Source organism: Pyxicephalus adspersus, chromosome 4 (genome assembly GCF_032062135.1).
Source record: "Pyxicephalus adspersus chromosome 4, UCB_Pads_2.0, whole genome shotgun sequence".
In the NCBI taxonomy this organism is placed as follows: Eukaryota; Metazoa; Chordata; class Amphibia; order Anura; family Pyxicephalidae; genus Pyxicephalus; species Pyxicephalus adspersus.
Genome location: NC_092861.1, coordinates 93,837,200 through 93,865,121, shown reverse-complemented (window position 1 = coordinate 93,865,121; position 27,922 = coordinate 93,837,200). Strand labels below are relative to the sequence as shown.

Genomic DNA, 27,922 nt, shown 5'->3' with positions numbered 1-27,922 from the left:
ACACCAGCTCTGAGCATGATAATTGCTTAACATGTTATAGCTGTATTATCTCCTATAAACTTTAACACAACCATTAACATTGAGGAAGAGTTTTCCTGTTCACAAGGCCATATTCACCACACACTCGCACACTCAGAAAAGTAAAAACAATACAGGGAAAAAAACTGACTGTACTATATACCTATCATGCTTCTGTTGGTCTGAAACAAAGATGTAAGTCAAGTTTAGTAGTATCAAAACCAGAGACAGCGCCATAGCTATGCTCCTCAAAATTGTTCCTCAAGAATTGTTCTCTGGATGTTGCAGTTTGTCCTTTGCTTATGCAAAATGTTCTATATTGGATTGAATAAGATAGTTTTTCTTACCCACAGCAATGCTTTAAAATACCTGAAAACAAAATCATGGCCTGCCATATCCCTTGCTTTCTTGCCTGGTCCGGATAGTGCATTTGGTGCTTCGTAAATGGACTAAAGATATAGGGTTTAGACCATTTCTAGCGGGGATATTAGTTTGAGACAGAACATATCATTTAAAAATATGTACTTTATAGCTCTAATGAAGGGGCTGAATATTGTGCACTGCCTACTATATATATTGTTTAGAATGCTGCTTGTATAAGACTGGAATTGAAAGTTAATTTAGAGTTCAAAAACTCACTCCACTGATGATATTCTGTTTTCTGGCTCATCTACTGCAGGTGGATAAATTCATTCACTTAGAGGTGAGCACAATGGGGTGATAGTTCTGCTGTGATTTATTTTGTTGTCCTTTTACAGGAAATAGCTGGTGCTTGCAGAAACTGTTGATAAGATCGCTATATTCGCAGTCTCCCTGCAAAGAAGAAAAAGTACATTGTTATAAGGAATCACATGGATTATTATTTATTTTTTTTTTTTTTTTATAGTTTTTGGTTTTAATACAATATAAAGTGCAGCTCCACCACAAAAATACTAAGAGTATTCAGTGCTCAACCCAGGAATTTTTTTGAGCCGGGTGGGAAGAAATTGTAGGCGGGTGGCATCCCCTGTATTGTGACTCATCTCTTCAGTAGAAACATAAAAACACCCGTGTGGTTACTGAAAAGTGCCGGGTGGTGCGCCCAGCTAAAAGGGGCTGGGGAGAACACTGATATTGTTATAATAAATTGTTACCTCCAGCATGGTACCCAACAATTTTCTGGTATCTGTGCATTAGAAGAAACATTTAATGATTTTATGCTGGCAACCATTACAGTGTTATCAGTTCTGTCATTGAAAGCCACAGCTCTCGTTAGGGTATGTACCTTCTCTCCTTAACCAGTCAAGGAACCAATTGTGGGAGCTGCAGAAACACAACAGATTTATACAATTTGCAGCCTTTAATGATTTTTAGCTGAACTGTACCTTTTTTTTTTTTTTTTAGGAATCAAGTTTCTGTTTTGCCACATTATTTGTAGCTCTCAGTTTTATTATTGGTGATATTGGCTGATATTTATTTACAGCATGTCATACAACAAAGGGACAGTTTATCATCTAACGGGCTTCTGAAGATATCACTTCTTTTACTCGATTGTAAAATTGGTTGTTCACCTGTCCCTTTATATATTTTCAGTTTCCAAGTATGCAAAGAACAGTGAAGGCACTGCATTAAAGAAACTGTCTTGTTCATTCATCTTTTATTTTCCCTTTTGGCAAAAATGAATACAATAAATAAATACAAACGGGAACTAGCTATATAAGAAAGGGGCCAAACGACCCCCCCTAGGTAGTTAATAATAATAATAATTAATAGTAATGTCAATAAACTATAGGAAACATTTAATGGCAGAAATGCATTATTATTTTATTGACTTATATTGTTTATATTGTGCCATCATAATTTACAGCCCTTTTCAAAGTCCATAGTCAGGTCACTAACTGTGCCTCAAACGGCTGAGAATCTAATGTCATTAACACAGTCTAATGATTTTTCGAGGGAAGACAGTTAACCTTATTGCATATTTTTGTGATGTGGGAGGAAAATAGAGTGCCAGAGTAAACTGAAGCAAACAGGAGAGAAGATTTAAATTGCATTCAATTAGTGTCCTGGCTGAGATTTTAACCTAGAGCTGTAGTGCTGATAATAGTCTGAGCCACTGTGTTGCTAGAGAGTAAATACCTATAAGGTCGATACTCCAGGGGGAGGGGCTCTGTAAGTAGTTTATTAGGAAGGTCCATACAAGTGCTCAATAAATCTCAAATCAATAGATCTATATAGTTTCCAGTGATGGTTTGGGAAGAATTGCTGAAGAGAATTTGCAGAGATATGAGGGAGGGGAGAGTTGGGTAAGTCTTTGTGAGGTGCCCTGCTGTGGGGATTACAACAGTCTAACAAAAGCACTTGGTCATTTATTGATCCAACATGGTGGTCCACTAAACAAAATAAGTTGTAGGACACCTGTACAGATGCTAGATCTTCCAAAAAGATTTTTTGCCAGAGGCATTTCAAATTTCTGTATAGACCTAAAAATACAGTTGTCTGATCAAGGTGAGAGAAGTTGTTACTTTACACTTTTCAAAATGGTATATAGATGAAATATGTCAACAGCTCTGCTTGCATGTACTCCAAACATCTGGACATCTGGACATGCTTCTGACGAGGTGTGCCCTGTGGGGGATCTCCGGACTGTCCAGGAGAAAACTGCCTGCACATTCTGGCTTTTTGAGGCTGAGCGCTGCCCTGCACTATTGTGCGTTCTGAAAGTGGGTCTGAGGATCCAGTTACCAGGGCACCATTAGCTAGAATGTGGAAGTCTATGTGACTCTTCAAGGATATGACCCCCCCCCCCCCCTGATTATAACTGACCCATTGCCAAACCAGTCATGCTGGATAATGTTGCAAGTAGTATAACATTCAGAACAATGCCTCCAGATTTTTTTTTTTTTTTTACATATCTCACGTGTTCAGCGTGAACCTGCAAAGAGAGTAGGTGAACTTGCCAATTTTGGTGTTTTCTGGCAAATGACAATCAGGCTGTGCTAACAGTATGTTCTGTGAGGACAGGTTTCACTACATGTGGATGTCTGGCCCAAAATCCACTCTCATGGAGGCTCTTTCTGATAATTTGTTCAAAAATTTGCACACAAGTAGCCAGCAGGAGGTAATCTTGTAGTTTTCTAGTGGTGCTCCTCCTGGGTTGTCGACCTTCTTCAGTCCAGCCCTGTAGATCTCTCCATATGTGAAGGTTTATAACCGTCACTCTTTGATTGTACTACCTGGGTGGGCTGCAGGTACCACCTCATGCTACTTTACAGTACCAGTAGTGACAAGGGCACTGGCAAATACAGAGAGAAATAGGATTTACCACAGACCTTCTGAGTTTGAGTGTTGGTTTGCTGTTTCCCCTTTCTGTGCACCAGTTGCTTTCATTTACACCAAAGCAGGTGAAAATGATTCACAGTCACTCACACTTCCTAACTGAACAGATTGATAGCCCAGGAGTTTAACTAACTTGTTATTTATATTGTGTTGATGAGTGTTACCCTAATTTGAGCATTATAATTGTGCAGGCACTCTTTGCCTCATTTATGTGCCTTGTGGACACCGTAAAACCTGAAGGCAGTAAGGGCTGTGATGCAGTGTGAAATAGTTATGTGCTTATCAGACTTTCAATCCTAGTAGTTTATTTACTATAAATACAGATTGAAGGTTTAGGAAGCAATTCCACTATGGTTGGTGACTTCTATGACCCCTAAAAGCAATCTTGTTGCTCTGAATCTAGGTCTAGCATTTTGATTGTGTTCTGTGATTGTGTTATAGTCTTAGCTTAAGAGGTTCATTCCCCATTTTAGAATACTAGACAGGACCATGGAATTCATTCCCTCATGACCCTTAGCCAACTGTTCCCTGATCCCTTCTGTGCTTCACACTAGTCTAGTAGAAAGCTTTGTGATCCCCTTGATCTGTCCTATTTTAACCTGCCTGGGTATACTTTATTCCTACTTATTAGAAAAAATATTAAACAGTGCAGTTCTTAAATTACCTGCATCCCAGGTGAGCACTTATACAGACGCCTCATGTCTTCTTTATTCTAAGCCTTTCACTGAATAATCTGTACAGGCTTACAGAATTTTAACAAAGCAATAGGTATACTAGCCTAGGTCTGTAATAATAATAGTAAAAGTATTATGTGAAAAAGTTTTTTTTCCTTCCTTGGTTTCTTCATGATGTATGAGCTGTATGTCACTGGTCAAATTTTGTTAATAGAATAAATGTACATTTATTTTTTTTATAGTTAATATAAATGTAAATGTTTTATTCACTAAGTGGTTGTGAATGGGTTCCTCTACTTGTTGGGATGTAGTAGAGTTCAAAGTCATAACCTAGTAATCTGTTTTGAATGTAGAATGAATGACTGTAGAGGAGGGTTCCCTGCTGGCCAGAAGGTAATGGCTTTATTCTGTACTAAAGTTAAACAATATTCTAACCTCGGGGCCAGGTTACCCAGATACTTATAGCAGCTACAAATCTGATGTTCTACAGTAAAACGTTTTCTTTTTTTGTGGATGTAATAAATATCCAAGCTCTACCTACATTGTGCAGGTTTGTAGGCGAGTTATTTATATAAAGTGAATGGCACTTCCCACATTACATAGTGAAGATCCTTTAAAACAATAGGTTTGTTTTTAGTTTGAGCAGTGATAATTGAAAGGACAACCCATTTTCTATCTGTGGCCGGTAGTGAGCCTAATATTCATAGAAAAAGAGAACGTGATATTCACAGTTGGCTATTTTTTAGGCAAATGTATCCCACTCTTGCTAGGATTCTTTTTTTTTTTTTTTCCCCCTTTCTCAAACAGGTTTTATTGTACCAAACTTATACACACTGATTAGACATCAGACCTACGCTTCAACCTGCACCTATGGCTGGCTTTGAATTATTAAACCCATCTGCAGCGGTATTCTGTGGTTTTCTTTGTTGGAGCTTTAAGCTGCGTACACACGTCAGATTTTTATCGCCCGCTAATCGGCATCGGCCAAATATCGGGCGAAAATCTGCCGTGTGTACAGTCGGTGTCGTCCATCGTCCGAACGACCATCCTGCTGGATCCACGGACGATGGACGACAACCGATCCTAATGAAAGGGAAGGGGAGAGCGTGCAGCAGGGTGCCGCTCCGTCGCTCTCCCCCTCCCCTCTCCATAGAGCATGAACGGTGCTGTATGTACAGCACCGTTCATGCATCGTGCAGTCCCTTGTCGTTGGAAAGGATCATGAAAGATCCTTTCCAACGACAAAAATTTGCATGTGTGTACGCAGCTTTATTGTAGGTTGCAAGCAGTTTTGGTCCCCAGAAAGCAGGTAAAGTTGTTGGTCTAATTGTGTTGCTACATCATGCATTAGAACAGAGTTTATTGGCAAATGTGAATACATGCAGACAGGACCAGACATATCAAAAAATAAATATCATGCACCTAGAATATTTTAAAAGGGCCCCAATAGCTAGAGGTTACTTACTTTACTTTTGCTTTTTTTTTCTTTTAAAGAGAGCAAGAGGGGTATCACTGTTTGCCTCTCTGAGAGGTGAAAATTAACCCTGTGCACACAGGCTGCAGCGGGAACCTGAAAGACCTAAAAGGGAAATTTTAGCAGAGATCAGGTCTACCGGCCATGTGTATATCTTAGGACTGAATAGGCAGTACAGTCCTATTCAATAGCTTACATATAAACCAATCACCCAAAATAATATTACAACTAATAGGTAATGTGAATTACATTTATTATCTTTTTTACAATGGTACCTAGCAAGTGGTGTGACATATTGGGCAGTGAATAGTTAGTCCTTAAAGGTGATGTGCTGGAGCAGAGAAAACTGGAAAGCGCAAGTATCTGACTTTGACAAGATCCAATTTGTGACTAGTAAATGTCTGGTTCAGAACATCTCCAGTACAGCAGGCCTTGTGGGATGTTCCAGTGTGCAGTAATTCGTATCTACTAAAATTAGTCCATGAAAGGACAGCTGGTTAACTGGCAACAGGGTCATGGGCTCATTGATGCATGTGGATCTAATCTAATTCTACAAGAGCTTCTGTAGTACAGATTGTGTTTGAAAAACCACAGAGAAATCATGAATGCTGCACTTTTGTAAATGTTGCACACAAGGTGAATTTGGGGTGACATTAGGCATACAAGTGCATGTGAGGTACCCTAATATAATACACTCGCAGGAACAGGTTCTGATATACTTTGGAACCCGTACTAGATTTGAAAGTAGCAAGAAATAAATGTTTGTTTTTTTTTTTTTTTGTTTTTTTTTAATAAAAAAGTTGTGTGGCCTGTTTTTGACAAGTACATGGAAAATGCAAAGCTCTCTTCTCTTTTAGATTCTAACAGATCAAATTTCAGTTGTATGTTGAGTAGTTTCAGACTGTAAGAAAAAACTGGTAGAAACTTGTTCAGCTTGCAGCCTCTTCAGCAGTGTTTGTCTTTTCAGTAAAGCTTATTGTTATTCTTTTTACTTGTGCTGTTAAAAATTAAAATTCTTTTTTTTTCTTTTTTTTTTTTTTTTTTTTTTTTTAATTTTTAAGTGTTGCTGTTGTCTTTACGAGGCAAAAAAAAAAATCCTTTAGGAGAGTACATTTATTTGAGCAGTGAAATCACCACTTCCACTACAACACTACTGCAGCACTTCCCCTTTCTGTCTTGATCGTTGCGGCGATAAAGACAAAATGTGAACGCAAAGCCTCCCGGGATTTGTGACGAAGGTATCCTGGGAGGCTTTGCGTTCACATTCTGTCTTTATCGCCGCGACGATAGGCTCTTGGCTGTTCCTTCTGTGCATACCCTGAACTCAGAAATGCGCAGAAGGAGTGCTTTCATCAATGGCCGAAAAATTGCTGATCTGACCTGTGCGCAGTGAGATTGGCAATCCTTTTTTACAATCCACGTCACCCGATCTTGCGCCTGCGCAGTGCGAGATTGGTTAATGCAAGAATAGGTACCCGGAAGAAAAGTGGAGATGGATACCAGGACCCGATGGAAGAATCTTCCTGACAGAAACTGATCTGCGGGATTAAAGTCAAGTGTGCGTTTATTTTGGTTTTAGTTCCACTTTAATTAAGCTAATGGAGTTGCTGATGGCCAGAATTAATTATCCTTTGTATAAGCACCAGGTTATATGGACTGAATTGAATCAATACCAATCTATACACACTTAACTGATAATTGTATCAAATGTGAAGCCTTTTTAACACTAAAACCCAAACCCCTTCCTTTTTTTGTTGCTGAATCTTTTTTTTTTTTTAAACACCTTTCCTTTTTTTTTCTCTCTGGTCACATACACAGTTTAAGCTTTTTACATCAGGGTATGTTACTTTGGATGTTGTACAACTACACAAAAGAAAAGGAATCTCTGCAATCGAATCAATATTTACTATTGTTAATTACATTTACTTATGTTATTAAGTAAATGAATGATAGTGAATGATTTTGTATTGATGTTCTCTACTGTATTTTGTGCTTGTATAAAATTCCTGATACCCTGTTTGTTATTAAAACCTAAGCTTTTGTACATTTGTTATAACGTGTACTAATGTCTGTTTCTTTTAGTATTTTTGAAGAAAAAAAAAACTGGCAATATAAAGTTAATTTAGTTACATTAAAAAAATGCATTAATTCGTAGCTGAGCAGAGTAGACATCCAGGAGCATTTAACAGCCATGTTTTTCAGAAGCAGCCCTAAACATTCCCTTGGTGTGCTAGCACAGTAGCAATGTTGTTGCAACATTGTTTTTGGCAACCTTACAATAATTTAGGAAGTAAAAGGCACCATAGTGTCAGAATACATAGTGTATTTATGAAAATTAAACATCCTAAAGGTCCCTTTGCCTGGCATATAAATATTACAATTTATTGGCAATAACATGGGGACCTTAACTGATTGATGATGCTGACCCAGCACACCACACGTGAGCTAATAATGACATAGTTTCCATTCTGACATTTTGTTGTTCTGCCCTTTTTCTGGTGTCCAGGACATAGGGGGTAGATGTAGCTTATGTTCATGGAGTGGGGGGAAGCAGTAGCTGGATGGTGAAAGCGGGCAAGAGCATTATTGTGTTCGCAGTTGTTTGTACCATGGGTGTCTAGTAAACCCTATATTTATGGTCGATTTTTACTCTTTAACCTCTATATTTGGTTTCAACTTTGTAATGCCTGCCCTCCTAGTATGCACAGTTTTCCCATCATCTTTCTATTATGCCCCTCCTGTCCCGTGCCCCTGTATTGTAAGTCTGCTTCCATGTGTCCTACATTTTGTAACAAGTGTAATCATTGTAGTGTAATAAGTTTAGTTCACATTTACTGGCATTTACTGCTCCCAAGGCCCTACTGGCAACTACTTGGCCCTGGAAGTGGTAACTGCTGGTTTTTTTTCAGGTAGCTTTTTTTTTTAATTTATTGAAACAGCATGGAGAAAAAAAAAACTTGCAATTTATAGCAGTGACAAGTGGTTCCAATTCAAGTCCATGTAGATGGCTGGGATCACAATCTTTGCATGTAGCATTTGAAAAAACGTGCATAAATGATGCCACCTCCTACCACCTGAGATAAGGGACAAGAAAACAGAACTATTGTTCCAATGTTAAAAACTTTTTTCAATACATTTGTAAACAGTTAAACCGCTATAGTAAATCTACATTTTGGTTCACCAGGTCTTCTGAGGGGATCAAAAAGTTGTCCATCTGTGCTGCAACTTTGGGATCCCCGCTCAGGTCCCTGTAAAAAAAAAACAACAAAAAAAAGCTTACATTGGGAGCCAGCAGCTTGTCAGTTCTGTTCCCAGAAGATGGGGAGTGGAAAAGATACAAAGAATAAACCTTCCCTCTGCCAAAAGAGATGGCAGGCTGCCTGTCCTTGCAGACAGCTCTCCATGCAAAGCCCGACCCTAAGCAGTTGTATGACATCCCAGTGACTACTGAAATGTGGGGTGCTGGGTGGTGCAACTTGCTAAAAGGGACAAGAGAGAACAGTGTTAACCTTAAGAGCATGCTAGTATAAGTACCGTCAGAACGGCACACCTAAATATCCAGTCATACACAACGTTTTCTGTGTTGGTACTTTTTATTGAAATGTTTGGGTCAGGAATATATTGGAAATATGTATTTGCTTTGTCTCTGTGTTTTCTCTGTCAGTTAAATCATATTTGAGGCGCTTTGATTGGATGGGAAATTCAGAAGTTACTATAGGGCAGGGGAGGGCCCTATTTTTATTGGTAAATTTGAAATTTGCATTTAACTTAATTAACAGATTGTTAGTCTGAATTGCCTAGTTTTGTTACTTTGGTATAGGTCCTTGTATTGGTACTCTGTGTGTTTTTTCATGTGATTTACAACATGGTGCTAATCATACTTAGGAGTACCTGAGAACTGTAAATAAAGATAACTGGCATTGAGCTTGCTTAGGATAAAGCAGGCCAAGGGCAGTTATCCTAGCTGCTGATTGAGCTTCTGTATTACTGAGCCAGTGCAACTGTGCAGACCTTATTTGCTTTCCAATTGCCTTCTGTGAATAGTACAGCTCTTGCCAACACAAATGAAATCCTGAATTCTTCAAACTGTATTCATGGAGTGTAGTTCTCACCCTAGAGTCAAGCTTACAGTCAGCCAGGAAAGTAGACAAATGTTACACAAAATATATTAAAGCTTTAAATGGTTTTCATCAATCTCAGATTTCTCCAGATAATTTAAAGGAAATCTGACATGAAGCAAAATATTTGTCTCTAAAGTTTCCAATAGAAGCTGGAATTCCCTGCTGAGCAAGTGATATAACAATGCTGGAGTTAGACTTTAAAATTCCTTTACCTAGGAACAAACATTCATATTTTATCTTACCAGTCATTTGATGTGGTGATGACATTGGTTATCTTTTACCATAATTTTTTTTTCATCTGGTAACCTATTCAGTAACATGCTTCCTATCTATGCCCGAATGACAACTTTCACTTACCACACTGCACTTGAGGAGGAGCAGTGTTGTCACTCTAGGACAAGCAAGTGAAAAGACGGAGTGATACAGAACACCTTCCCTTTTCCTCGTCTTTTTAACATGGGTCTGTTCTTTATTTATGGGTTACTTAAGGATAAGAAAATATTTTAAGTAGAAAAGGAAATGGTTAAAAACCTATTCGCTACTCTGTTGACAACTCAATATTTTGGCTTTTTCCTCCCCTTTAGTCCCAGTAATGATGGTCATCAGAACAAATAACATGAACCTGCTCCCCCTAGTAAACACCTGACATAATTTTAGATATAATTTTAATATAATTAAAAAACTGTAGGTTGTTTTAACATTGGCTATATATGTATTCATGGCCAAGTAAATCTGTAAGTCAGCTGTACCTGAGAACATTTGAAACTGTCAGGGGTGTCTGTGTTTTAAAACTCAGGATTCAGAAGATTGATTTTTTTTTTTTTTAATTTTTTTTTTTAAATCTGTATTGTAAAAAGTTTTTGGCTGACTGTAAACACAGTTGCTGCAATTTATTTTGATTTCCCATCAGATCACTGCAGTATTGTTTAAAGTTGCAGTAAACAACCATTGATGGTTATATTAAACTAATGAAAACTGTATAAAAGTATTTTGAGTAGTGTTTGTGGTTTGTGAGAAAAGTGACTAGTACATGTATAAAATATTTCTAAATTCCAGGTGATTGTTTAAGCCAATTACTTTTAGCTTGTCTAACTGGTTATAGTAAATGTGGGAATAAAAGGGTACGGAAGTAAATTAGCAAAAAGTTAGGATTTTGGCCTAAAGATCTCATTTGTTTAAAATGTTTTCAAAAATATTCTTGTTCTGATCTTACTGTTTCCCTATCCAACCTTATATAAAGATTTTCTGAGTTGTGTATTTATGTGTGTGTGTGTACCAGATGCTAGGTTTCCTCCTTTTTAATGCTCTGCCAGGCCTTTACTGCAGCGGCTTTCAGTTGCTGTTTGTTTGTGGGCCTTTTTGTCCGAAGTTTAATCTTCAACAAGTGAAATGCATGCTCAATTGGGTTCAGATCAGGTGACTGACTTGGCCATTCAAGAATATTCTACTTTGCTTTAATAAACTCCTGGGTTGCTTTGGCTGTATGTTTAGACTCATTGTCCATCTGTATTATGAAACGCCTCCCAATCAATTTGACTGCATTTAGCTGGATTTGAGCAGAGAGTATGTCTCTGAACACCTTAGAATTTATTCGGCTGCTTCTGTCCTGTGTCACATCATGGATAAACACTAGTGTCCCAGTGCCACTGCCAGCCAAGCAAGCCCAAGCCACCACACTGTCCCCGCCATGTCTTACAAATGATGTGGTATGCTTTGGATCATGAGCTGTTCCACGCCTTCATACTTTTTTCCTGCCTTCATTCTGGTAAAGGTCAATCTTGATGAAAAAAGAATGTTTTTCCAGAACTGTGCTGTTTTTTTTATTATTTTTTATTTTTTTTAAGCAAAGTCCAATCCAGCCTTTCTATTCTTGATACTTATGAGTGGCTTGCACCTTGCAGTGCACCCTCTGTATTTATTTTCATGCAGTCTTCTCTTTATGGTATACTTGGTTATTGATACACCTACTTCCTGGAGAGTGTTCAGAGAGATGCTTCACTTGGTTTGCTTTTGTGAAGGGGTTTCTCTTCACCATGGAAATTAATCTGCGATCATCCACCACTGTTGTCTTCTGTGGATGTCCAGGTCTTTTGGCGTTGGTAAGTTCACCAGTGCTTTGTTTCTTTCTCATGATGTACCAAACTGTAGATTTTGCCACTCCTAATGTTGTAGCAATTTCTCGGATAGGTTTTTTTCTGTTGTTGCAGCCTAAGGATGGCTTGTTTCACCTGCATGGAGAGCTTCTTTGACCGCATGTTGTCTGCTCACAGCAAAATCTTCCACATACAAGCATCCCCCCTCAAATCACCTCCAGGCCTTTTATCTACTTAATTGATAATGACATAACAAAGGAATTGCCCACACCAGCCCATAAAAGAGCTTTTGAGTCAATTGTCCAATTTACTTTTGAGCCCCTAAAATGAAGTGACTGTGTGTTCTCACATCGTTATGCAATCTTTTTGTTCAACCTACTGAATAACAGCTGAAAGTCAGCAGTTCAACTGCATCTGAGTTGTTTCATTTAAAATTAATTATGGTACAGAACCAAAATTAGAAAAAAGTTGTCTGTCCAAAAATTTATGGACCTAACTGTAGAACACATCCTCTAGAAAACAGCCTGGTTGTATTTCACTAAATTATTGTGCGATCATAGCAAAATCCACTGTAGTATTTCTTGGGCCTAGAAGTATATCTTGTCCTCAAAAATGAACGATTACTACTTAAGTAACTGTTTTTTACCATGTCCTTTTTCAAACGGATTTTCTAACTGCATATCGGTGTGTATGTAATATAGTGCTTGACCTTTCTAATAGGCAAATGGTTTCAGGTCTGGGCCTCAGATGGTGATTTTGTAATGGAGGCTTTTCTGAGATTGATAATGGAACGAATTTAGAAAGAGCACTGTCTTTAAAGACATTGCTATGTGTTGCAATGCCCCTTTTTTTTGCCGATTTTGTTTGGATTCTGTTTGAGAAATTAAATTTTTTTTAAAGTTTATGAATTGTAGGTTCACCCTCCATTGGAACCAGCTGATGCAGGCTTGAAAAAAATCTCTAGTGGCAGTTTCTCTTTTTAGATGAGTTAAAAAAAATAGATATCTCAAAAAAAAAAAAAAAAAAAAATGAAACCCGTTTAGAATTCCTGAAATTTTACTTACACCTTACTGCAGACTTTGTAAAGTGAGTGAGCCAAATACAAAAGCCAGAAATGAGATTTCTGAGTGCGTTCTGTACACTAGGAATGTACAGAACAGTTGTGTTGCAATGATTTGATTATTTAAATGAGTTTTAGGAAATTGCATTCAGACATTGAAATGGAAAGGTAATTTTTAGTAAGTATTTACAAAATTGGCTTAAATCTATATAATTTTAATTAAACTTTTATCAATTAAAAACTTGCAATATTTATTACCATACATACAATCCTGTTTAAAAAAAAAAGCAAAGTAAGAACATCCCATGAAAACCTGTGACATTTGCAGTACATTTGCAAAGGAATATGTTTGATTTGTGTTCAGACTTTTCCTGCAGATACAGGTGATTTTGATGAACTCTGCTTTTTTTTTTCTAAACAATTTATCATACTAAAGTTTTAGTAGATGGAATAGTGTACTGGAAAAAATGCATGATTGGCCTCAGAAGCTAGATTTTACCCCCTTTAGCCATTACTACTAAAGCTTCCAATTATTATCGTTTGTAAACGAACGATCCTGCTCGTTCGTCGTTCATTTCCAACGATAAAAATTGGACGTGTGTACGCAGCAGTGTTTTACAAAGCTGCCCATCAGATCCTGACTTGGTGAATTATGAATTATTCTTTTGTGCAAAATTAGTTAGTGGTCTTTTAATTTCTTTTTTTGTTTTGTGTTGCTTTCCTCCCATAGACTGCCTGTTTAAAACCCCCTTTAACTCTGCTTTTTTTCTGGCTAGTGTGCTTCAGAACATCTTGTTGAAAATTTTTTTTCTTTTGGCATTTTATCACAAGATCGATGATACAGACAAAACAAAATGTTTGGGCACAATGCTACACAATTGGTACAAGTTTTTTTTTTTCTCCTAATGCTGTCTTTTTGCACCAGATACATCTGTGGTTACTGTGGCATGAGAAAAAAATCTGTCTTTAAGAAGGCCTGATTTTGTCTATATGTTCAGTAGCAGGCTGTATTCTTTCTTTAAAGTTTAAAGTGTTGCACTTAAAAGAACAAAAAAAAAAACATAATTTTTAATCTTTATAAAAGGGTTGTCTAACTTTTTATGAAACATGAAAATTGTGAGTTTAGGTACACTTTAAGGACAGAAAAGACTTTTTTCCTGACTCCTCCCATGCAGATTAAATTGTTGCAATCTCTTTTTCAGTAGTGCAGTATAAAATAGACAGGTAAACATTAAGATTCCTGGAATTCTACCTACTAGCTGTAAATATATGTATAAAATATTAACATACAAGATGTTCAATTTACTTAACCTAAATTGTTTCTTTTTAAACACCCTTTATGCATTTCCCTTGTTTTCTAATCTGCAGAATTCTGTAATGTTAATATGATTTTGTTAGCTTTTTTAATTATATTGTTTACATGTTTACAAATCATTGCATATTGCCTACATACAGTATTCAATATCATGAAACGTTGTTTGTGTACCTTTAATGCTATTATAATTTCTAATGCAGTTTATTTTGTCTTTCACAGAGAATGCAGTGAGGGTACAGCTCTGAAAGTCTGTAAGGGCACTTGAGGTAACTTCTGTAACCTAAATATTGTTGGTGTGAAATGCTCATTTGTTATGTGTTTGGCTTCATTCCCAAACTACTTGTACTCATAAAACTACCCGTACGATGCAGAAGTTGTTTAAGTGAAGTCTGGTCTTCTGGCATGTAAGCTCGATTATATATTTCCGTTCCAGTGCTCTTCTAATTTTAGTTTTTGTTGTTTTTTCTTTGACAACTGAGATTAGAAAGAACTATTAAAATAACCACTCCTTTTATTACTGAAAGGAAGCTATAATGGTTATATGGGTATGCATGTATGTGTAAACATGTGCAGTTTGGAGTACACAAGTTTAGAAGTGACATGCTTAGATGCTAAAAGGGCCGGATCTGTATATGTACAATATGCCGGTGTGTGGTTTTGACTGCTGTCATTGAAAACATGCAATTATTATAAATCAATCCGACAAAACATTGTGAGGACAGCTATAATATTAGCCATCGTTCTCTGCAGTACATATTTGTTTCATGATAGTACTAAGACTTTTTATGCAGTTATTTGGACAACTAACCTGTCTGACCAAAGAGAGTTGTATCTATACCAAGCTAAGTTGGACATTGTAGGTACAGCCTGAAAGTGACCCTCCTCTGCTTCCAACTTTTGAGGTAGTTGCACCCTCATACCCGGAGTCCTAGGCTGCCCTACAACCATGTGTTAGAAATGTGTCTTGGACAGGGTTGGAAGTTCTGCTATAAGGGGTAACCTTGGCCTGCATTCTCCTGAAGTTGAAAGCTGCATATTGCTTCTTTAGAATGAAAACATCTGCAGCCTGAAATCCTGTTTTCTTGTTACTATGGAATACTTTTTGGACCCCAACATTGTCCCAAATTTGGCCTTTATCTGCTGAGTTTCCTGACACAGTTCAAAAAGTTAAAAGAGAATTATGTACTTTAATAGCCAAAAAAAGCACTTTTCCATTAGTTCTAATATCGTTTCATAGTAGACCTAATAATTGCAAGCTACCCAGGCCCTGAAAACAAAGTAAGCCCAAAACATACCCTTTCTAACACCAAGCTTATCAGTTGATCATTTCAGTTGAGGTTTTTTTTTTCCATCTGAAATGTCTGTCTGTGCCAAGCATGGCTGTTACTTTGGCCAAACTAAGGCCTGCCCTTTGTATGTAATGCAAATTGTATTCTTGCTTTGAGTGCTACAGTACAAGGTTCTTCTCAATTTCTGTATTTGGCTATTGTTTAGCCAAATACAGAAATTGAGAATAAAAAAAAAATATATGTTTTTAATTCGGCAATTTCATTTTTAATTCTTCAGTCTACAGGGCATTGTTCCAAAAAAATGAAGCTATATGTTCAATAGCAAATTGTAGTTTGGACTGTTGGAAGAGTTGCGTTCAGGGAGAAGCATTACCTGGTCAACTCTTCGGCTGAATTTATTGGTCCTACCTGTCTTGGGCAAACTGCCAGTTATTTGAGATTTTTATCTGTAGAGGTTTCTTGTATATAATTTGGTTCATTAGACTATATATTTTATATGTATAAAATATACATATATTATATTTATATATTTTCTCCTTTTAACAATATTACCAGCTATTACTATTATTAATTACAGTTGTGACACTTTTGTTTGCTTCACATTACACAGCTTAATTTCAGAATGTTGGCTTTATTCTTGCATGTGTTTTTATTTTTATACATACATTTGTCTTTTCTTCAGCAGAGCATGCTTTCAACAATGCGATGAGGTTGGGTTCCACCTAGAACTGTCCAGTTAAGAACAGTTCTGCACAGGCAATATACGAATGGCCCAAGGAAGCTCGCAAGTTGACTTTAAGGTTTTGAATGACCTGCGACAGAAATTTCCAGAGGTGCCAGAAGTAGTTGTTTCACGGTGCATGCAACAGGTTAGTTCTTGAAGTTTGCCACTTTTCATTTATGTGGTTTAGGGTATTCCTCATCTTCCTTAGCATGATAGAATATTTTTTTTTCCGTGGTCTGCTTTAAGGTAGCATATTTTTATTAGTTATATACTTAGGCAACTGAGGGTGTAAAATACACAGATGTAGTCTTTATTACCAGGTAATAGTAACCACTGGCTTTACAGAAGGCTCGGGGCTGATTGAGTCCAGCATAATCTACCTAACATTGTGACTTTAGGTTTTCTTACACATGCACTTTGATTCTGTTAGGAAATAATGGGGCTCTCTGTTCCCTATAGTGCAGAATTTTAACATGCAATTTACACATTTTAGTTGGCGTAAGCATGCATTCGAGGTCTTTTACTACGGACTTATCTGTACTAGTGGGTTGGGCCAAGTAAACTACATTTTTGGAAGCTGCACTTCTACTTTTCAAGATTGCTTAAGACTCTGATTCTGAACATCTATGGTTTTATAGCAAATATTCGAATACTAATATTTACAATTCTTTACATGCAAAACAATTTTATTAGTTTGGGTTTCAATTTTTGATTAAAAAAGAGGTAATTTACTTTTTTTTTTTTGTAGAACAACAATAATCTGGATGCTTGCTGTGCAGTTCTTTCCCAAGAAAGCACAAAATACCTATACGGTGAAGGTGACTTGTCCCTTTCAGATGATACTGGCATTGTTGGTTTAAGAAATCACATGACATCCCTCAATTTGGATTTGCAGTCCCAGTACCATGAAGTTAGGGATGGAAGTAGAATGAATGGAAGCAGTAGGACTTTGACTCACAGTATAAGTGATGGCCAACTACAAGAAGGGCAGCCCAACAATGAACTGTATCCACAGGAGCCACAGACTGCTCCTGCCAATGTGCCCTCCAGTTTTAATGTTTTTGGGGTACCCAATAACACTTCAAACCCTGGCCATCAGTTTGGACTCCATTTAGGCAGTAAAAATTCATCTGGCTTACAAACCCCAAGATTCAACCCCATCATGGTTACGTTGGCTCCAAATATCCAATCTACTCGTAATACTCCTACATCTTTGCATATACATGGCGGGCCACCACCTGTTCTTAATAGCCCACACGGAAATTCTATCTATATTAGACCTTATTTCAGTTCTCAAAGTGGCACAACACGGCAAACATCCCAGCAACCTAGTTGGATGTCTCAAATTCCCATGCAGCAACAGCAAGTTCTTCAGCCATCACATACAAATCCCTGGACAACGCTTCCTTCTTCATATACTCAGTCACATACCTCAGCACAATCTAATCAACAGGGTCATCAGACTTCTCATGTGTATATGCCTATTAGTTCACCCACAACTTCACAAGCACCTGTGCTTCATTCATCTGCAGGTAGCTCCCAACCTTCAAGTCAGTACAACATTCAGAATATCTCAACTGGTCCTAGGAAAAATCAGATTGAAATTAAGCTTGAACCTCCACAAAGAAGCAATCCAAATCTGCTGCGTTCCCAAAGCTCTCGAAGTTCCACTAATTCTTCAACTTTGAACACCCCCACTAGGAACCAGCCTACTGTTTACATTGCAAGCCCTCCAAGCACAGATGAAATGATTAACCGGAACCAACCAAAAGTCTACATTTCAGCTCCTGGTAGTGATGACCAGGTTGTTAGGAATCAGCCAACTCTCTTCATTTCAACAAATCCAGGTGCTGCAAGTGCAGCAAGGAATGTCTCGGGGCAAGTAAGCATGGGGCCTGCTTTCATTCACCATCATCCACCTAAAAGCCGAGCTCTTGGAAATAATAGTTCGGCCACCTCTCCACGCGTTGTAGTGACTCAGCCTAACACAAAATATACCTTTAAGATAACTGTCTCCCCGAACAAACCACCTGCTGTTTCCCCTGGCGTTGTATCCCCCACGTTTGAGCCCACAAATCTCCTTCCATTTGCAGAATCGGAAGGTATCCATCATTTAACGGACCCTGTTGTAGGACATGATCGAATAAGTGAAGCAAGAAAACTAAGTGTGGGGTCAGATGATGCAGCATATACACAAGGTAAAATGAACTTTTCAGTCCATGCTTATATGATTTACACTTTTGAAAAGGCCACAATGTTGTGAATATGTGGCAAAAGAAGCAAGCAGATGGCCAAAGTTCTAGTCATCTGTATTACTTCTAGGCTTTCTGCGAGCAGTTCCTTAAATCAATACACGGCGGATACACAGCTCTTTGCACTGTAATCCCCATTCACACTCGCATACTATAACATGTGCTTCTATTTTTAGGAAGGATTTAAAAACTATTGACTTTTTAAACTTGGGTTTTCTTTCTTCATTTTATGTATATTCCAAGGGTAGCTAACCTTGGCTAAAATGTTTTTAATGCAACAATGCTATTACACCAAAGTGCAGATGTTTTGTGGTTCCTGTAAGTATCTACTGTCTTTAGATAAATCTCTGTAATCAATCCCTCCATGATTTTGGAGCCATTCTCACAGTTAGTTATGAAGTTGTCTTGTAATATGCTGGAGCTTCTACTACCCAAAAGGTTCTAAGATCTACAGGGCTCCAGTTATTTGAAGAATATCTAAGGTAATGTCTGCTCTTCAGCACTGTTTTTTTTTTAAACTGTATGGACCAGTTTAAATTAATTTTAAAGCAAATGTGTCTTTACACTAAAAAGTACATCATGTTCTACCTGCATAGAAGGGAGAATATACTTGTTTCTGCTGGCAGCCATGGCACTAAAGGCCGCTGAGATTAAAAATATAAAAAATCACCCTCTTATGTTTTGTACAGAACTAACTCTTCTGTTCATCTTCTGGTCTCCATTTTTTTCTCTGTGGTTCTTCTGTTAAACCTCCCACGTCACTACATAGGAATATATATACACTATGCTGTAGTAATGAGGGACCAGCAAGCACAGCAGAGGACCAGGAGATCCACATTCCTGCAGAAGACTTCAGAGATACATTTCTGAGGATTAGCGCAGCATGATGAAAAGTATATTCTTTCTTCTTTTTCAGATACAGCTGTATTAGACTTTTAATCATTTCAGGGCAAGGTTGCTTTAAGCCAGCCACAGTTAGGGTATAAATTTACACTTGTTTTTAGAGGGTACATTTGTGGTCAAGGCAGAAAGCACTAGACTTTGGTGAAAGCCTGGGTTTACTCCGTCACCTAGTAGCATTTTATTTATTTTCCAGTTTAAAAGCCTGTATGCATGTTTTTTTTTTTTTTTTTTTTTAAATGGAGAATTCACGTTCCTTAGACCTTGTGTTAATTGCATTCGTTTGAGATGTTTTTGGGAACATTCAGAATTCATTGTGGTGCATTCGACTTCCTTTTGACCATCATTTGACATTTCCATAAACACTCTGCTAGAGAGTGAATTGTGTAAGTCTTTTGTTACAAAAAAAAAAAGGTCCTCTCCCTTTGCCCCCTCGCCAACTCCGTCATCTTTGTGCAGTTGTCTTCAGACAACGTTGAACATAAGCACTGTGCATTTTGTTGTCTTGTGTTTTGACATAGAAGACCTGATTCTGTGAAACATGCAACCTCACATGCTTAGCTTTATTTGTAATTCATGAAACTTTCTATCCTCATGGCTTTAAACAGGCTGCTTCGCAACCTAGAAGTGCCTCCATAAACCTTTCCAATACTATTTAAAGCATGCCCTAATTCTGTGGTAGTGTAAAATACAATCAGACCCTCCCCATTAAAGGATATTCCTAATGACTAAGAGAGGAGATAGGCAAGCTCTCAGTATTGACAGGAATTGTTGATATACACTTATTGCAGTATCCCAGGACCTTGAGAAAAGCATGTAAAGGTATGTGTAGGCACCACTAGATGAATTCTTTTGTAGTTTTTTTATTTATTTTTTGTGTGTGTGTGTGTGTGTGTGTGTGTGTGTGTGTGGTAAGCAGTGTTCGCCTCAGCCCCTTTTAGCTGGGGCACCACCCAGCACTTTTCAGTAACCACCCTGGTAGTTTTGGGTGGTTATTGAAGAGTTGGGTCACAATACAGGGGCTGCCACCCACCTACAATTTCTTCCCACCCTACTTAATAAAAATGGCGCGTAAAAATGTTACAAGAGTTGCATAAATAACTCTTTCTTCTCTGCCCTTTTCCATTATGCAGGCTTCTGTATGTCTTGTGTTTTAAAGTGATCTTTTAGTGAAAACTTTGTTCTCATGTTACATTTTAAACTTGGCGGTTGAAGCAGGAGAAAGCCAGAGAGCATAGATAGCTGGGTCAAAGTGCTTTTAATTTAGCCGGTGGAATAAGTAATGGTAAATTGGTTAATATTATTTCGTACTAGCCGCAGTATATCTTGTCAGCTGTGCTTTTCTGAACCTAGAAACACTTAGCATTCTAAACACATTTCAAGAAAATCCGCTGCATGGAGGGAATTTTGCTAGAAACGGGGAATTAGAGCTCAGAAACCAAGCCAGAATCCATGTAAACCCTGGGATGGTCCTTTTGAAAAAAAAAAAAAAGTCAATATATATTGAACATTTTGTAAAAGAAGTAAGATAGTTTCTCTATAAATTACATAAAAACGCACTTATCCTTTATAGTACATTTTATATTAGTTATATTATAACTTTCCTTTTCATTTTGTAGCTCTACTGGTACATCAGAAGGCAAGAATGGAACGACTTCATCGAGAACTAGAAGTGCAAAAGAAAAAGCTGGACAAACTGAAAACGGAGGTCAACGAAATGGAAAACAATCTCACTCGGAGACGCCTAAATAGGTCAAATTCCCTATCCCAAATTCCCTCAGTAAGTTTCCATTCTAAAATTGGCATAGTGGGTGCTCCACTGTATGTGCTCTTTGTGGAACTGTAGTCATTGGAGGTCTCAATGAATAGGACAGTCTAGTCACTTGTACCTGAAAAGCTTGCCTATATGCTGGGAGAGCTACATATTTATTTTAAAGACTGCCATACATGTCTGTTTAGTGCTGTCTTAGATTACAACTGGTGATGGGTAAAATTTCCATACCATATTCACCCTACCCTGTGTGCACAATTATTAGGAAAGTGAGTATTTTCACCATTTCATCATTTTTTTGCATGTGTTCCAATCCAAGCTATATAAATATGAATGCTTATTGGATTTAGGCATATCAGGTGACGTGTAAGGTGTGCTTTAATGTAAGGTAGCTTTTCCTCTGACAAAATTGGCCAAAAAAAGGGATTTTACTATGACAAGTCAAAAATTGTAAAAACTCTTCCAGAGGGATACAGAACCCTTGAAATTGCTGAGATCAAACATGTTGTTGCACATAATCAACAGGATTGCAATGTGTTAAGAAAAAAGATGAAAGTAAACTAAAAGATTTAGGAAGAATCAAGCTTGAAGCTACCAGGAACCCACTGTCCTCCAGTGCTGTCATATTCTAGAACTGCAACCTACCTGGAGTGGCTAGAAGTACAAGGTGTTCAGAGACATGGCCAAGGTAAGGGAGGCTGAAACCCAACCACCGCTGAACAAGTCACGTCATTTGAAACTCCAAGAGTTTTCAAAGGTTTTATGGACTGATGAGATGAGTGACTTGATGGGCCTGTGGCTGGATCAGTAATGGGTACACAGCTTCAATTTGACTCAAGACACCAGCAAGGTGGAGGGTGGGGTACAGGTATGGGCTGGTATTATTAGAGAATAACTAGTGTGGTCCTTTTTTGTGTAGACACTCTCTGAAAGCAGTGGTACAGGAACAAGTCTTTCAAGAAGACCATGATTGTTATGCAGGACAATGCTTCATTGCATGCATCAAAGTACTCGACTGTGTGGCTAGCCAGTAAAGGACTTAAAGCTGAAGAGATGACCTGGCTCCCCTTCCTCACCTGACCTAAACCCTATTGAGAACTTGTGGGCCCTTCTTAAACAGGAAAATTTGTGAACAGGCTCTGAGGATTTGGTTGCTGCTGCACGAAAAGCTGATTGTCAACAGATCAGGCCCACTATCACTACATTTCTACTGCAGCTTATCACTTTCCTTGTATTCCAGTTGTTGTATTTCCAGTTCCTGCTAGGGTTCTACATTTGATGATTGATCATTTTCCATGAAGAAATATGTTTAAGATTGGATAGTGGACTGTATAAAACAAATGCAATTGTGAGTAGTGTTTACTTGGGAAGTTTGTACAGTGCTGGTGTATATTAGGTATAAAACCTCATAATTGCATAAAGCAGGGTGCAAACACCTTGAGAAAACACTCATGACTAATAATTGCATTACAGTATCTAGGTGCCAGATACTTGTGTAGCCCATAACAAATCCTATCACTGCATTTGTGCCACTTTCTAGTTTAATATGTTTTATTCTTTATTATCTCTCTAGCTGGAAGAAATGCAGCAATTAAGGAGTTGCAATCGACAGCTGCAGATTGACATAGACTGTCTAACCAAAGAAATAGACCTTTTTCAGGCAAGAGGTAAGTAGCTAGGATAAGTGGTAATATTTTGTTTCACTGATTGCTTTTTACGTTTTGTAGTAGCTCCGTTAAGGCATTATTGCCTTTTCTTCTAACTCATTTCATCACACTGTATTTTAACAAAATGTAAAACTTTAGACATAGGTGATATACCCTAAAAATCCTTTACCAGTCTTCTACTGTCTACTTTACAGCTGTCAAAAGGACTGTTTATATTTAAATAAAATCATTTTACTCATAGACTTGCTCTGTTTACCTAATCAAAATCATTTTACTCATAATACAAATACAATATTATAACCATTGGAATTGTATTGTACGTAAATGGATTTAAGAAAATGCAAATAAAAATAAGCCATTGAAAGGGACTTGTATAGATTGCAGTGTTAAAAATGCAAATACAGAGACTTCATTTTGGAGAGGATAGCCATGGAAAAGCAAGGCCAAGTAATTCCAGAGCATTGGATATGCTGTTGTGTGGACATTAAAGATAACAAACCCAAGTAAAATAATGGGGAAGAAATATCTCTAAAAGAGTTGTGTGAAATAATTTTTTTTTTTTTTTGTAACCCAAAAAACATATATTTAGTATAATGCAGCTTACTGATAATCTACTGTGGTAGCTGCATTTGTTTTTTCCTTTTTAGACTAAACATTTTAGGCAAGAAATGTCTGTCTTTCACAGTTTTTTTTTTGGAAGAGGGGGGTGGGGGGTTTGAAAACCTAAAGAAATGTGAAGCCCCTCCTCGTCTGTCTTTATCGCCGCGATAAAGACAGAAATAAAAGTGCAGAGCCTCCTGGGGATGCTCATGTCACACTTCTGGCTGCTCCTTTTGATCATGCCTGGGCTTCTTTAGTGATGGGGAAGAGGATGAAAGAAGATGTCTGTGTCTGACGCTTCTGGCGCGCCAAGATGAGGATGGATAACGGGATGGCGTGGGACAACAAATCCAGGAAAGCTCTAGAGGGATCTGCGGGAGTACAGGTGAGGGGTTCATTTTTTGTTTTGTTTAGTTTGGTTTGAGTTGGTTTCGCTTTAAATGTTGTTGAAAGAGGTGAAATTCCCACTGGAGGTAACATCCCTCAGCTGAAGAAGAAAACAACATTGTCATTATCCTCAGTGGGAAAGTGAAAGGATTCAGTGATCAATTGATAACTGTGTGTATAAATGTATATACGAATGTATGGCTGTATATGTAAACAGTACTTTGTAAGCTGGTTGTAACATTCTGTTTATTTTCTTGCAACACTATATAGTATGCTATGATGCAATTTCAGTGATCATTTTTTTTTCTTTTTTTTCCATTTGGTTCTCTAATTGGGGGAAGGATAACCCTAAAAATGGTATTTAGTTTACCTTTTTCCATCCCGGTCCATTACAAAATTTCACTTTAGTGTTCAGTACTTAGAATTTCTAAAGTTGAAAACAAAATTATCATAGGCCAAACCAAGATACTTGATGTACTGTTTTCCATTTAATGCCTTAAGGTAGTATTTTGGCACACACAGAAAGACGCAGAGCCACTATATTCTCCCTCTTTTTCTCTTTCTCCTTTATTATATCTATACCTTGTGATTACTGATATATTAGCTGGGATCCCTAGAGACCTGGAAGTTAACACAGGTACTTCTGTAGTAAAGATGATAGAGTCTGATATAAAGATTACTAGGGATGTGAAGGAAGTATTCTACCCAAAAGGAAATTGTAGAGAGAGAGAAAAAAAGACAGGCCTTTTGTAGCACAATAGTTGGATGTATATGTGTAGTTTATTTAGTCAGTTATTTTGATCTAATCTAGACATAACTCCTCTGTGCTAGAACCTAGTGCTAACACAGTCCTACTAGTCTAATTAAAGGGGATTCCTGAACAGTATCAGCATATGAGTAAAATTACAGACATAAATACAAGGTTATTCTGTTACCCGACGCGTTTCACCCAAAAAGGGCTTCCTCAGGGGATTTTGAGAATTCAAAACTGGAAAAAAACACATAAGATATAGTATAGTTATTATAATTAAGCTTAATGTATCATGGCCTTGAGGAAGCACTTTTTGGGCGAAACGCATCGGGTAACGGAATAACCTTATGTTTACGTCTCGTTTTACTGATATGTTGATACTGCTCACAAATCCACTTTATTTAGACTAGTAGGACTGTGTTAGCACTAGGTTATAGCACAGAGTAGTTATGTCTAGATTAGATCAAAATAACTCTGACTAAATAAACTACACATGAACAACCAACTATTGTGCTACAAAAGGCCTGTCTTTTTCTCCTTCTCTCTACTTGTACAGGTTGACAATCGAAAATCCAGCCATTGATAATCCGGTTCCTTCAGTTTTCAGGCATGAGTTTTGGTTCGCATTTTCAGTTCAGGGGCTGCAGTACACTGTTTGGTCACTGATGTTTTGATGGCGCTGTTTTGCATAAACAGCTGTTAGGTCTTGCTTGCTACACTAAATACACCTTGAGACGTCCCTGCTCCCTGGAACTGGGCCAGATGTCCGCAAGTGCTGCAAGAGGAAGGCTAGCCTGTGCGTGAAGGTAAGTATAAAAAAAAATCCAGAATTTTCAAAAATCCCACACTCCTCAGTTTGGGATAAATTTGAAAGCTGTTACTATTTCCTCTATACCACTAGTATTTTCATCTACATTTTCTTTACTCCAGTAAACTGAAATGTATCAAACAGAAGAGGGCCCCTGAAATGTTCTCTTTTTTTTTAAGCTTTTTGGCATAGCTCTATAGAAGTTCAGTTATTCTCTCCTGCTTGTGGTTTTACTGCAATGGAAATGTTCAATCATAAATCCATTGGTAATAAAAAGTGGAAAGCTTTTGCAATTACATAGCTTTCTGTTTGTAAATTGAGATTTGAATTGTGAAATGCTGATCAAAAATGTTTAGATGTTATAAATGTTTGAATTTGTGGTATTTGTATGATCACCAATAGACGAGACAGAAACCTTTTTTTAGTTCAACGCTTGCATTGTCTTTAATCCTTTTGCTTAAGGGGTTTTAAACATTAGCTCAATCAAACTGCTCGATGCACAGGTGAAGTGCACAAAGAAAAGCTCTTTTACATGCCAAAGGATTTATATATATATATCTACTGGAGTTCAGTAATATAACTCGGTATCATCCCTACCCCCAGCCTCTAATTGGGCAGTGAATAGGAAGAAGCAGATACGTGTTAACTTGAAAGTATTTAATAAGTGAGCTGGGTCCAATCTGCACAGTGGAGCTTGGATGATCTCTCTGGGCTCAGTAGCAGACTGCTTGCTGAAGCTTTTCTCCTATCCCCTGGTGTGTATGTTGGGTGAGAGAGACCCACAGACTGTTGCTGGTTGGTGCTGGGGGAGAGAGACCCACAGTGCTGAGTAAAACGGCAGCCATAGCTTTACTTCTTTCCCCTGAGAACACACAATACCTAAAACAGAGCCTCCTGCTCCTCACTTCACTGAGGAGACTTATACTTTCACTTTCTATCCTCCCCGCTATGCCTCAGCTTGCAGCAGGCACAGGAAGACACGCCTATCACTATGTCCTATTTTCAGGGTATGGCTTATATTGCGCAAATGCTTACAAAACCTGCTACGGCTTATTTTATGGGTATGTCTTATTTTCGGGGAAACACGGTATATGTAACAAAGTTATCCAAGGAAGCTGCAAGAATATCCTTCAGGCTTTAGCAGAAAGCTCCCCAGAACCTGGATTTTTATCTCTGTGATTCAGTCCTCACTTTACTCTTCTAAACCTCTTTCTAAAACAAGTTACAAGCTGTGGTGGGAAGAGGAGGAATAACCATTTGGCAAACCAATCTGGGATGAGGTCTGGGTTTTCGTTGCTAAGCGGCCCATTAATCAAGCAGCATTAGGAAACTTGTATCTGTTTCTTTTTTTTTTTTTTTTCTTCTTTTCTACAGAAAAAATATGAACTTGCTTCATTTTCAGCACTACCAGGCCTTTGTTATATGAAATCCTTCCATTAAATTATACAGAAATAACAAACTCATTAGTATCCTGAGCAATAAAAAAATGTATTCCCTTTGACAGATATATTACAAAAATCAGGTCCCCATACATGTTCCTACATACCCACTTTGGTACTTGTGCCTGAATTATGGTCTATTAATTTTGCTAGTATAATTAAGGCAAACGTTATAGTTACTCCTAAATGCTGGTATGTTTTTTTTTTTTTTTTCTTCCTATTCCTTTCCTGGCTTACTATCCTGATCACACACAGTTAGGATAACACTAAACTGCCTTATCTTTTCTTTAATAACACAAAATTCATATTCCCTTGTAGATCAAAGGTCCACTGTAAAAACACCAAAGACTGTTCCAGACCCAGAGGAAGATGAGGGAGCGCCATGGAATTGCACTGCATGTACTTTTCTAAACCATCCTGCCTTAAATCGTTGTGAACAGTGCGACATGCCAAGAAATTACTGAGCCAGTAGGTCTGTCTTCATTGGAAATTCAAGAAGAAAAGCATAATTTTGAAAAATATATATAAAAAATTGTGGCCTTCTGGTTGTTTACCTCTGGTAAACGTCAGCCATAGAATAATACCTCAGTGTTGTTTTGTGTGCAGCTGGATTTTTGCCTCTTAAATCCCCTGATCAGTGTAAGACTAATGAACCTGGTTACCAGCTGCCACCTGTACCATGTACAGTATTACTATTGACCCTCTCAGAAGAATTCTCACTGTGCCCTTTGTTCTGGGTCCTTACTACTTAATGTTACTGGAGTGGTTTGGGAATGCAACGCAACATTGGTCCAGCTTTTTTTGTCTCCGTTAAAACAAGGCAAAATCAAGAAGAGGGGCAAATGAAAACACTAAAAATGGAGGAAATGCAGTTTTATGTGGCCTCTTCCTACCACCTGAACAGAAGAAGGACTTCAGAGTTCAGTGGATTAAGTGCCTCGGGATCCTCCCTTCACTTGTGAAACCAGCATCAGTAAAATAAATTCTTAACAAGTAAAGACTGCATGCAATATCTGTACGATACAGTGAAATTACCCACAACTCCCTTTCCTATTGTACATAGCTCAGAAGTCTGCTTTAAGTGATATTTTTTGTCCCCTCTTCACCTTTATTAATTTCCTGTATGTATAGTGTAATAGGGTTTTTGTTAGCTTTTTCGTTATCCTTTTAAATCTTTTGGCACCTTTAATGCCCCTTTTAAAGCTTTTCTAAGAAAAAAGTGCCTTAAATGAGTAATAGGAGGGAGAAAAGCATTGTGCAT

The 27,922-nt window shown here is 37.8% G+C and overlaps 1 protein-coding gene across 1 annotated transcript in view; it reads left to right on the top strand.

Annotated features, from left to right (window-relative positions):
• TAB2 (TGF-beta activated kinase 1 (MAP3K7) binding protein 2) overlaps window positions 1-27,164 on the top strand; it is a 34,454-nt gene extending 7,290 nt beyond the window's left edge. Inside the window, exons 2-7 of the mRNA XM_072410232.1 lie at window positions 14,293-14,339; window positions 16,045-16,231; window positions 16,835-18,284; window positions 20,858-21,018; window positions 22,583-22,676; window positions 26,905-27,164. Of these exons, the coding sequence (XP_072266333.1) occupies window positions 16,130-16,231; window positions 16,835-18,284; window positions 20,858-21,018; window positions 22,583-22,676; window positions 26,905-27,125 (2,028 nt within the window). The 5' untranslated portion in view covers window positions 14,293-14,339; window positions 16,045-16,129 and the 3' untranslated portion in view covers window positions 27,126-27,164. The remainder of the gene's footprint in view (window positions 1-14,292; window positions 14,340-16,044; window positions 16,232-16,834; window positions 18,285-20,857; window positions 21,019-22,582; window positions 22,677-26,904) is intronic.
• The last annotated feature ends 758 nt before the right edge of the window (window positions 27,165-27,922 follow it).